The 13224-nt window shown below is 38.4% G+C and overlaps 1 protein-coding gene across 1 annotated transcript in view; it reads left to right on the top strand.

Annotated features, from left to right (window-relative positions):
- Positions 1-11500, top strand: part of LOC142340381 (uncharacterized) — a 75355-nt gene extending 63855 nt beyond the window's left edge. The window contains exons 7-10 of the mRNA XM_075390957.1: positions 683-909; positions 2218-2233; positions 8978-9277; positions 11310-11500. Coding sequence (XP_075247072.1) covers positions 683-909; positions 2218-2233; positions 8978-9277; positions 11310-11500 — 734 coding nt within the window. The remainder of the gene's footprint in view (positions 1-682; positions 910-2217; positions 2234-8977; positions 9278-11309) is intronic.
- The last annotated feature ends 1724 nt before the right edge of the window (positions 11501-13224 follow it).

Raw genomic sequence — 13224 nt, 5'->3', positions numbered from 1 at the left:
CCCAAATGCACACGTTTCCCACCGTATGCAGTTTCCAGTATCAGTATCAGTAGCATTATGCACTCAGCATGCAGCATGTATGTAACTGGTTTAACTGGTAACGCGTCCGTACAAAAACGTATGTTTTTTGCATGCTTTTGACAAACTCAAGTAGTTTCAACTTTTTCGAAAATTTCCTAGAACTGATTTTACTGTGAAATTACTCTGAACAGTCTGAACACTTGTTTTGTTTTCTGTCTCTTCATAATGAGCAACTTTTTTGATGTAAATATGCTGTTTCAGTACTGATTTTACAAGTCAATATTGAAATAGGCAGGTTGAGTACTGAAATACTCTGTGTGGTCAGCACGGGTAAAGAGATTTAAATTCTGTGCGATTCAAAAGTATTTTAAAGATGGCCGTCAGTTTGATAGCAAAAATTAGCACAACAAGGGAATTACAAGAAAATAGTCATGAACTTATACAACAATATATAGTGGATATATAGCTTCAAATTGAAGTTTATGGTGCTACTCATTTATTATACCATGATCATAGCCAACAAAAGTGGATTTGTTAAATCTCAGAGTACACAAGGTGGTAAATTGGCTCTTCTTGCAGCACAAACGGGTCACCTTCAATCACATTACTATATAGTAAAAATACTGTTAATGCTGTTAATTCAGTCCCTTGAACTCTTCAGGTTCCCTTGTGAAAATCCACCAGAGACTTATGAAGACACCATTGGTATACTCGGGTGTTGAGAGGGCGGTGGATGTGCCAGAGGGTTATGAACCACATGGCTCGAATATAGAGAATGAATTGAGCAGATTAAGACAACACAGAGTTCAGATTGCGGAGAATAAAGAGAGTTCAAATGACAACAGATTTTTGTTCCGATCACCGCCAACTGGCAAAAAGCGATTTGAGGTTTGTATATTTATCCCAATATTCCAGAATGTTTTATTCCAATTTTAAAGATTTTTATGTACTCTTGTTAGAAATGGCAAGTCACAACAAAACAAATATTAAATTCAGTTTTTGCATAATTTCAATGTATTTTCGCTACAACTATATTTAAAATTTCAATGCAATGATATTTTACTCCAAATTAAAATTGCATCATTTATTGATATATGATAGCAGAAAAAAAATTAATAACTATTCCATAGAATTTTAAAAGCTAATTTTAAAATTGAGTAATCATCTTGGCAGTGATATTTTTTAATGATCCAATTAATTAGTTTTCAGGATTTTTGTAAAAGTTTCTTTTCACCTGGAAAAGATCAGTTCTCAATTCTCATTGGAAAAAACTTTGTTGCTGGTACTACACTTTAAAGAAAGAATTAAAATTCTGTTCAATTTCCACAATTATTGAGCAAAAATCTCAACTGCAGAACTTTGCTTTTTGTCGTTAGAAGGTCTGGTTTGGGACTCGCTAGCGCCTAAAACACTATCAAGATTCCAAAAAAATTGTTTGGTGGTTCTTCTTGTTGTAAGGAGTGCACTTTGTTGTCCCCAAACATTTTGACCTAACGTATGAGTGTAATGGTTGGCGTAGAAGTTCAGTCACAAGATGCAATTTATCTTAAGTAAATGTTTGCTCAAGATGACCGGAAATAATTCTAATAAGTTCTGCCTCCCAGTAGCTGCGTTACTGGCCAGAAGTTTGTTATATTCTCAAAGAAAAACAATCTCGAATAACTTTGGAGTCTCAATCACTGCAACGAAATTGCTCTTTCACAAGGTACTCACTCAATAATTACAATTCTTCTCCCACTAGGAACCAACTGCTCCACTTGAGCATTTTCTCTTTCTCTCAACTTTGACTGACGAGCCGCTGTTTCTCAGCCTTGTAAGCATCTCCGTCTGTCTGTTTACCTCTCTCTCTCTCTCTCTCTCTCTCTCTCTCTCTCTCACTCACTCTTTCTCTCTCTCTCTCTCTCTCTCTCTTTCCCCCCCCCTCTCTCTCTCTCCTCTCCTCTCTCTCTCTCAGCGTTTTTCTTGGCCTAAGAGTACTCAATGTTTTCAGTTTTTCTATCAGCAAAACGTAAGGTGAAATTTCTTTTTGACTGAACTATTTGACTTAACGTCTAAGTGTAAAGGTTGGCGTAGAAGCTCAGTCACAAGATGCATTTTGTTTTGTCTTATGTACTTTTTTGCTCAAGACGACTGGAAATTCGTGTATTACTTGGTTTGCTAATTTCAGGATTCAGAAAAACTCTTGTTCGTTTTCAGCAATCACTGAATGCATGTTAGTTTTTATCTTTTTTTGCAAATATAGATATGTTTGATTTATCCAACGTCTGATCTATCCCACTACCTCGCTTCAGATTATGATGTAGCAATGTCTGTTTTCAGTCAATTTTTAACTGTTCTCCTTATGATCTCGACAATTTATAAAAACCGACGAAAAGTTAGGTGTTCCTATTCATTTTTCGCGTGATATTTTTGTCACCGTTGAAAATGAAATTTAACAAATCAGAGCTCTTCAATTTTAAGTGAGATTATGAAAAAACGCTGTTACTCCGGCAAAATAATTATTTTTTTCATTAAAATACATACAAAGGCTTCAGTTATCTTCTTTTTTGTTCGTTTTAGAAGGCAAAAAAAAACAGTTTCGAGTACGGGAAGAAGACCGTTTCTTCTCAACAGTTGAGAAAGGAGTCACCGTTTAAATATTGAGGTTAATCGGACCCCATGAAGTAGGTTTTTAGGGATTTGCGGGAGGAGGGTGGTGAAAATTGAGACGATTGGTTTTGTCACATTTGAATTTCTTTCTATCAGAGTTTCTTTCAGACAGCCCTTTTGTTCTTCTGTTCGCTTCATTGGAGTCTGAACAAGCGTCTTAACAAATAAATTATTCCTTCTATGTAACTAATTTATCAAACTTAATTCATAACTCACTAAAAATTCAGGTTTATTACACTTTTTTAACTTCCAATACTTTAATTGCTGCCTTTTTATGACAATTTTGATTCCCACCACTGTACGAATACAACACTATATGAAAACAATTGGTAAAACCTTTTTCACACACTAAAACTCTTGAGAAAACGTTTATCTCTTTTTCTTTGTTTTCTATTCCTCCTAATGTGGGTAACCATTAGGGGCAAACAAATGTCATTTTCTATGGAAAAAACAAAAAAAGTGGACAAATCCTTCAAAGCATTTTTATTGTATTTTCCATCTATGCAGTACTTTTTCTAGTTAATAAGTTCGGGTAAAGCAAAACTTGTACCTGCCAATAAGGAAATCATAATCATTTTTATCATGCCAAAATGGCTTTTATGGGTGCAATTTTGGAGTTCGGGTGAATTCAAAAATAAAAATCAATGCTTTTCTCAAGCTCTACCTTTTTTTTCTCTGCTGTGAAGATACTTGTTTCCTTTCGTGTCCTCTGAGTTTGATTCTGACTATTTCTGGTAACTTGAGCACTACATCCCACTCCAACTTACATCGCTCAAGTTCCAAGCTTTTGTTTAAATAGTCAATATGCTCAAGATTAGCTCCTATACACTGCAAACTAACTAGCCAAACAAAAATGAAGCTTCAACATCATGTATCCTTAAAAATCTCATGCCAAAATATCACGCTCCTCCCTCTTAGACTATTGTTCTCCGGACTATTAAAATAACCGTCGTTCACTGTGTACTAGCACAAGTTCTCCTTTGCAAATAGCTCTTGTTCAAGAACTAGTGAACCTGCATTAGTGTGAACCATTTAATTGGAGTTCCAGTAAGTGCAGGATAGATAATGCGTGATAAGAGATAAAAGCACCGTTTAATGATTAAACAGTTACTAGAAGATATAAGCAGAACCAAATATATAAGTCACTATGCCAACCAACTGTTTCTGAAGAAAAATTACTGGCTGAAAAGACGCTTACAATCAAAACAATCCCATACCACCACCTTTAAAATTGTCTATTTTTAAACTAATTTCGAACATTGCAATTGAACTGGTCATCTTTTTCCAAATGTTTTTAACATTTAGAGCCCATACAGTTCAATATTATCAGCCGATTTATTGGTTCAATTATGAGCTTCAAATTTAATGTATGGCATATTAACTCAGAATCATTGGAGCTGCAGCCTCGTCAGATTAGACATACTAGTTCTCACATCAGACTGTTCAATTTTTCTAATTTTGTCAACTCTTCTTTCTACCTCCGATGCCTGAAGGGATATCTGCCTCCAGTCAAACTCTTCGGCATTTTCCTTTGTTTGCGCCACACTCCCCAGACGACTGATACTCCAAATACAATTTGTTCAACTTCTCTTTCCGTCTGAGACTTTGTTTGTGCCCATTGCATGGTATTCCAATTCCAGAATTCGCTGATTGTCACTCGCCCTCAACAAGTTTGCAGAGGAACTACACGACACCTCTCTTCTATTTTGTACTATCAATTCTGGGCCTGATAGTCCCATCAAAAACTGATTTCGATCAGTACCTATTGGTTTCTTGACTTCAAAATCCGCGGACTGCTACCGTTTATTATCTTGCTTCGAATAAGAGCTCTCAACGTATACTGCCATTACATTGTCTCCAAAATTATACGCACGAGCGTTTTCCCCATCATTCCCAGCTCCATATCACTTGCTTTTTAATGTAACAACAACTTAACGTCACTGAACTTTACCTTATGAATGTGCATACTTCTTACACCAAATCGCTATTTGAAAACTTTTGGAAAAAGGTTTGCAGTAGAATTTTGCTTTTCTCCATCATCAGCGACTGCTCAATCAGGCTTTGTACCAGTTGTTTGCCCCTGAAGAACTTCATCTATTGCAGCATAGGAGAAACCCACTTTCGGTTTTTTCTCGTCTGAGTGGAGGAAATGAGGATCCGATTTTAACGAACTACCGTTTTTCTTGCGATCTACTCCCAATGACCAATCTTTTTCACCGATATCCGAACATGATGCTCGAATTCTTCCTGCTGTTATTTAATTTCCGTTTTCAGCAATGCTTTTCCTTCTGAGTAATCTTGCTCTTCCAACTTCATCTCAACTCAGTCTCAAAAACCACATCACGCGAGCAAACATCATTTCCATTCTGGCCATCAACGAAGTCGTCGGACATCACTAATTCTTCAGCTGTTGAGTGATCATACACATCATGAATAACTGATTCAACGGCTCCACCTTTTTCTTTTTTCTGCTGTAAAGATACTTGGTTCTTTTCGTATCCTCTGAGTTTTATTCTGATTGTTTCTGACATCTTGAGCACTTTGCGAAGCTAGACTTTCTTTTGGTAACATAACAAATAAGGCTACATCACACTCCAACCTAATTTGCTGAGGTTCGAAGCATTTGTTTAAATACTCAATATGCAAAAGATTAGCACCTATACTCTGCAACTTCTTTAGCCATTCAATATTGAAGCTTCAATATCATGTAATCTCAATAACTTCTTACCAAAATGTCACACTCCTCCCTCCTAGAATATTGTTCTTCCGAATAATGTAAAAATTCCGTCGTTCACTCTGTTTTAGCACAATTTCTCCTTTGCACATAGCTTTCCTTCTCGAACTAGTGAACCTACATTAGTGTGATCCATTTAAATGATATTCTATTAAATGCAGGTTAGATAATACCCAGAGCACCGTTTATTGATTGAACAGTTACTAGAAAATACAGGCAGGATCATATATATGTATATATATATATATTTATATATATATATATATATATATATATATATATATATATACATATATATATATATATATATATATATATATATATAACTATATTGTATACATATGTATATATATATATATATATATATATATATATATATATATATATACAAATAAGTCACTCCACCAACTGCTCTGAACAAAAATTACTGGCTGAAAAGAAGCTCACAATCAAAACAATCCCATACCAACAATCTTAACTCTGTCTAATTTTAGCCTAATTTCGAACAATGCAATTAAACTGGGCATCTTTTTCCAATAGATTTGTCATTTAGAGCTCAAACAGTTCAATAAAATCAGCAGATTTATTGGTTCAAGTATGAGTTTCAGAGTGTTTCTAAACATCATCAATAAGTGATTCATCAGCTACAGCTTTTTCTGCATCGAAGCTTTAATTCTCCGGCAATTCGAAAGTTGCAGGTGCTAGCTGCTTATGCGAAATTCCAAAAACATTTTCACCTTCCTGTTTAGTATTGCCACTGCCTCCAACAGTCTCGGAAATGTTTGAGTCCTCGTTTCCATTTTTGTCTGTTGCATCAACTGCGTTTTCTTTCCAGATCGGGGCGAGAACATTTTGCCTTATTTCGCTGGTGTGGTCATTTTTTCTTCTTTTCTCCCTTCTGAAAATCCATCTGCGTTTACCTTTCCAGTCGTGCTTCCACATCCGTTGGTTGTCTCGCGAAACGCATTGTCTGTGGAGAAAGTTACAAATCTCTCTTTGAAGTTCTCAGTTAGTTTCAGATGAAGTTCGTGTCAAACTAAACTGATCAGTGTGCTGCAACCCAGTAATGATTAAACGGTGGCTTGAACTATTAGCAACCAATTTTCCACTAAAAATAACTTCTGCTGCAGTGAACAAACCAACTTTTTGAGCAAAATTAAAATGAGGCTGAGCTGTTCCTCCAACATCTATTCGTTTGCCAATTACGGCAACCAAGGACCGGACGTGTTTTCTTCACACGCTATCAAAACCTTAGAGCACTGTTTTCCAGCTGCTAATTCGTTTTTGGTAGTCGGCTGAAAAGATTAAGAATTACGGTGCCACTCACGATATTGAGTTTGAGCTTTCACAACACGCTTTGGAAAATGCGTCAGCAAAAAAACTGAGATAGGGAAATAGTTGTCTATTAGTCATCGTAATAGTCCCAGTTTTAATTATAGTTACTTGTACAGTCATAGTTAAGTGATGTGGAGAAAAAGGGAAAATAACTAAAGGCAATACAACAACACACAGCTAAAGCAGCCGCAGAAAACGGCTTCCTCTACATCAGCAAAACATTACAACAATAAACTGACTTGGGCAGTAAATAACGTGTTACTGTGTCTTGCGTTTAATTTACTCTTGAGCAGTAATTTGTTACTGTTTCTTGTATTGGAATTTATTCTTGAGCACTATATTATTTGTTACTGTGCCTTGTATCTACAATTTATTGAGCTGCAGTCCAATTGTTACGAACCCCAGCTTCTTGTAATTCAGTGAGTACCATAGCCAAAACCAACATAAGTTTGAGTTTAACTTTTTTTTGCATAAACAGTTCTTAGACATATATCCTTGTCTTCGTTTTGTTTTTCTATCGGATTGAACTCGTATATATAAAGAGATCCCGTGTTGTATGATCTGTAGCAAATCCAGTTCGATTCGATACTGAAAAAAGTAGGGTAAAAAATAGTTACGAACTGAATGGTAATGCAACGATAAGAACGTAGTAGATATACAGTTACAAAAGCGAACAGCAAAGGCAACATATCGGGACAAATTTTGGAACAACTCAGAACAAACTGGGCAGTGTAGAACTTTCCTCGTCGCAACTGATTGGGAAAATAGCCGTTGCATTTGGTCCGCCAACCCGGACAGTTGTCAAGTTTATTGAGGAAATTACAAAGTTACCTTCTTTGTACCTCATATTTTCTTTAACAAACCAAGCTGCTGCCTAAATCACGGAACAAAGTGACTCAATCACGCAATTGCAGAAACCTGGATAAACATATTAAGACATGCTCTGAGCAGTTACGACAAAAAACACGAGAAGGTTATGAGATTATAAAGAACAAGGACCGGCCGAGCAAACTGAAAACAATTTATCAACAGACACAAGAGATCAACAAACGATTTCAGCAACTACTCGACAAACAGAGTGCTTTGAATTCGCATCGCACAGAACAGCAGAATTTCCTCAAAAGCTTAAATAACGATTGGTTACCATATATTCAAGGTCAGATAAGTATGTCAAATCAACAAAATCATTCAACTGTTCCAGCGTCTGAAGCAAAACCGCCAGTAAATTATTCACTGCCGACTGATAGAAAGATAGAAAGAACAGTTTTGTCCTTTTTATGATAACATAAATCAATTTAAATCAACAGTTTAGTTACTTAAATTATTATCAACATTATTACATATCACACTAACAAAAGATATCTCGGAGAAGACAGACAGACAGGGCTATTAAACCCACCTAGTGTCTGCCATTATCAAAATCGTTGTCTCTCAGATGGAAATGACAACACAAGCCACTGGACACTGAACACCGTTACACAAAACGGACAGTCAAACAATCAAGATCTAGAGAACGGTTTGGAAACATCCTCAGCGAAAAGAAGGGTTGAATATAAAATGAGGGATTTCGAAAATGAATTCGAACTCGAAAGAACACATTTTGAGAGAAAAAATTTGATCTAGAAAAGCAGATGAAAAAATTAGAGATGCAGTATCAGCTTCGGGAAAGGGAGCGAGACTTAGAGCGCAAATTGCAAATAACAACATTGGAGAAGGATGATATTCGTTCTCAGTCTACAAAAGCTCGTGATATGTCGCCTCTCAATTGGATCTCAAAAAAAGAGATGTCCGGAGTGGGCCAATACGATGAGCGAAACACAAACACCAACTCGACCAAAAACCCGCTTTGATGTCAGCCCTGAACGGAGTGAAGATAGGCATTATTCACGATATCTAAACTCTCGGGATCGTTCAGCGACTGTTGGAGACAGAGATGTTCTGCACAAAGTAGGTATATGCACCAACATTGGACATTCCAGTAGTAGCAGTTTGCCAACGTTGAAGTTGAATAGTTTTGAAGGAAACCCAACCCGTTGGAGTGGCCTGAATGGTCCAGCATGTTTATTGCAACAGTAGATAAACGCACGATTCCAGATTCAGAGAAAATGAGCCATTGGAAGAAGCTACTAACAGGCAAAGCAAAATCTGCAATCTCGGGAATGGGATATTCTGAACAGTTTTACAGCGGTGCCTGGAGCATACTAGAAAGAAAAGTCGGAAGATCGCATGTATATATAGATTCTCAACTCGAAAGCATGAGAAAAACAAATCAAGTGAAACCGCATGAATCAGCAAGCCTGATTCAATTTTCTGATATTGTCTCTAACTTTGTAAACGTGCTCAAAGAGTACAAACCAATTGGTGATCTGCAATCAAGTTCAACGTTGTATATGGCAGTTTATAAGCTACCACATATAATCAAGGAGAAATGGTGGTTCTATGTTGATGACAAGGACGAGGACTGGCCCAATCTAATCATGTTTGAACAATGGCTATCAGGACTGGCATTCGCGCATAAAGTGTTCTCAGCGTTCAAAGGTTAGCACAAAGAAGAAGACAGGCGCGATACAAAAGTAGAGAAAAAATTTTCGAAGACGTCAAAATAAAGTGCGAGCTCCAACGTAAAAGAATCGAAGCCAACGCAGAGCGATCAATGTCCGCTTGCTGATGGCACCCACCGTATTTGGAATTGTCCATTATTCAAGAACATGAATTTTAACGATCGATATATAACAGTAAGGAAGCAACGCTTATGTTATAGATATCGGGGAAAAGGACATGCAATCAAAGACTGCAATGTCAACGCGTGCGGTATAAATGAATGTACCAAAAAACACAACCGATTGCTACACTCTAAAAAGCAAATGAACGAGGGCAATCACGCTGTCAACGTAAGCGCTGCAACAATAAATCAAAGTGATAAAGTTACAAGCTATCTTCAGATAGTTCTCGTCTCAATCCAGAGTTGCAGTAACCGACTAAACACATATGGTTTCCTCGATAGTGGATCAACGGTATCTATCATCGATCAAAACACTCGAAAAAAATTGCAAGCTCGAGGCACAGATTTTACGCTTAATATAGCTGGCATTCACGGCACAAAGGAACTGAAGACCGAAAAGGTTCCTCTAACAATAAAGGGACTGCACTCAAGGGTGCACTCGCTTGAGGCGTTTGTACATCCGTTAATTTCAGTTGGAAAAACAAACTATGACTGCAACAATATGAAACAAATTTTCGGTTACTTAAGTGTACTTCCAAACAGAAGTTTCAATTTCACGGCAGTTGGCATTGTTTTCAGTCAAGAAGCCTATGAACTACAAAAGGCATTAGACTACAAGATAGGAACGCGAAAAGAATCGGTCGCTGTCCTGACGGAACTAGGATGGGTAGTCAGTGTACAAATGAAGGGCAACAGAGGACAAAATGTTTGTCAGAATGGCAGAAAACTTTCAATCCTGGTGGGACATAGAAACATATGCATCCCAAATCAACGTCGTCAGTCAGGCACAGAAAAAGCAACAGACGCGGAAGTTCTTAGAGGCCACGACAAGGTAATCAGTCGAACTATACGAAGTGGGCATGCTCTGGAGTGAACCAGAACCCAATCTTCCCAACAACTAATGCTCAGCCCTAGGTCAGCTCTACCCACTGGAACGAAGATTCCAACCAGATCCAAAATTGAAAGAATTGTATCAACAGTCAATTGATACAGATGTTGAAAAGGGATTTGTGAAGATCCTCGGCAAATTGGAATTCAAGGGAACTTTCGGAAGGGAATGGTATTTGCCACACCATCCAGTTTCGAACTCAAACAAGCCTAGCAAAGTTCGCCGTGTTTGCAACGCTGCAGCAAAATACAAAGATATATGCCTAAATGACAAGTTGTTAGCCGGACCCCATCTTCTACACGGATTGATTGGAACAAAAATCCGATTTCCAGAAGGACCAATAGCCCAAATGCAGACATTGAATCAATTTTTCGCAAGTGCAGATTCCTGAACAAGATAACAGCTGCTTGAGATTCCTGTGGCGACCAACAAAGAACGAACCTGTGCGGATTTACGAGTATCAACGTCATGTCTTTGGTGCAAAGAGTTCATAAACGTGTGCAAACTACGCTCTGGAGCGCGTGACGATCGACAACGAAGACGAGTCCCCAATTGCCGCAGAAGCAATCCAAAACAACTTCTACATGGACAATTTCATCAGATCAGTCGACACTCCTGTAGAAGCAATCGAGGTATTCAAGCAATTGCAACCTCTTCTGTCGAAGTATGGATTCGAACAGAAAATACTGACGAAAGAAATCTCCGAGCACATGAGATCAATCGGCGACACAAATAGAGGGGAAGTAGAACCTAGTAAGATGGGTTCGTCCGTACTTGCACTTCAGTGGACTGTTACTGAAGATAGTTTACAGGTTTGCGGTGATACTAGCAAAGAAGTTGAAACCCCAATCACCCAATGGAAGCCCTTTTTTCTAGTTTCATTCTGCACCATTCGGCGTTCGCATGAGACGACTTCTTAAGAGAATCTAGACCGCATATGCAATATTGGGACAATTTAGGGGAATCTAACGAAGAAGAGGAGTTTCTGAAATGGAAATACCAGCTTCCAGAAATAGCAGAAACTAGCATTGACAGAAGATACTTCAGCACAGTCAAAGACAAATGGGAACATCATGGTTTCGCCGACGCATCCGAAGACACAAGTGCGCAGTGGAACACAAGTGCGCCCAAGGAATTCTCAGCAGACTGAGCATTTGTAGTCGGAAAATGCAATCAAAGACTGCAATGTCAACGCGTGCGGTATAAATGAATGTACCAAAAAACACAACCGATTGCTACACTCTAAAAAGCAAATGAACGAGGGCAATCACGCTGTCAACGTAAGCGCTGCAACAATAAATCAAAGTGATAAAGTTACAAGCTATCTTCAGATAATTCTCGTCTCAATCAAGAGTTGCAGTAACCGACTAAACACATATGGTTTCCTCGATAGTGGATCAACGGTATCTATCATCGATCAAAGCACTCGAGAAAAATTGCAAGCTCGAGGCACAGATTTTACGCTTAATATAGCTGGCATTCACGGCACAAAGGAACTGAAGACCGAAAAGGTTCCTCTAATAATAAAGGGACTGCACTCAAGGGTGCACTCGCTTGAGGCGTTTGTACATCCGTTAATTTCACTTGGAAAAACAAACTATGACTGCAACAATATGAAAAAAATTTTCGGTTACTTAAGTGTACTTCCAAACAGAAGTTTCAATTTCACGGAAGTTGGCATCGTTTTCAGTCAAGAAGCCTATGAACTACAAAAGGCATTAGACTACAAGATAGGAACGCGAAAAGAATCGGTCGCTGTCCTGACGGAACTAGGATGGGTAGTCAGTGTACAAATGAAGGGCAAGAGAGGACAAAATGTTTTTCAGAATGGCAGAAAACTTTCAATCCTGGTGGGACATAGAAACCTATGCATCCCAAATCAACGTCGTCACTCAGGCACAGAAAAAGCAACAGACGCGGAAGTTCTTAGAGGCCACGACAAGGTAATCAGTCGAACTATACGAAGTGGGCATGCTCTGGAGTGAACCAGAACCCAATCTTCCCAACAACTAATGCTCAGCCCTAGGTCAGCTCTACCCACTGGAACGAAGATTCCAATCAGATCCAAAATTGAAAGAATTGTATCAACAGTCAATTGATACAGATGTTGAAAAGGGATTTGTGAAGATCCTCGGCAAATTAGAATTCAAGGGAACTTTCGGAAGGGAATGGTATTTGCCACACCATCCAGTTTCGAACTCAAACAAGCCTAGCAAAGTGCGCCGTGTTTGCAACGCTGCAGCAAAATACAAAGATATATGCCTAAATGACAAGTTGTTAGCCGGACTCCATCTTCTACACGGATTGATTGGAACAAAATTCCGATTTCGAGAGGGACCAATAGCCCAAATGCAGATATTGAATCAATTTTTTGCAAGTGCAGGTTCCTGAACAAGATAACAGCTGCTTGAGATTCCTGTGGCGACCAACAAGGAACGAACCTGTGCGGATTTAAGAGTATCAACGTCATGTCTTAGGTGCAAAGAGTTCATAAACGTGTGCAAACTACGCTCTGGAGCGCGTGACGATCGACAACGAAGACGAGTCCCCAATTGCCGCAGAAGCAATCCAAAACAACTTCTACATGGACAATTTCATCAGATCAGTCGACACTCCTGTAGAAGCAATCGAGGTATTCAAGCAATTGCAACCTCTTCTGTCGAAGTATGGATTTGAACAGAAAATATTGACGAAAGAAATCCCCGAGGACATGAGATCAATCAGCGACACAAATAGAGTGGAAGTAGAACCTAGTAAGATGGGTTCGTCCGTACTTGCACTTCAGTGGACTGTTACTGAAGATAGTTTACAGGTTTGCGGAGATACTAGCAAAGAAGTTGAAACCCAAATCACCCAATGGAAGCCCTTTTCTCT

This window comes from Convolutriloba macropyga, chromosome 5, assembly GCF_964194025.1.
Source record: "Convolutriloba macropyga chromosome 5, txConMacr16.3, whole genome shotgun sequence".
In the NCBI taxonomy this organism is placed as follows: Eukaryota; Metazoa; Xenacoelomorpha; order Acoela; family Convolutidae; genus Convolutriloba; species Convolutriloba macropyga.
Note: the sequence above shows the minus strand (reverse complement) of the source record. Positions and strands in the feature narration are given on the sequence as shown.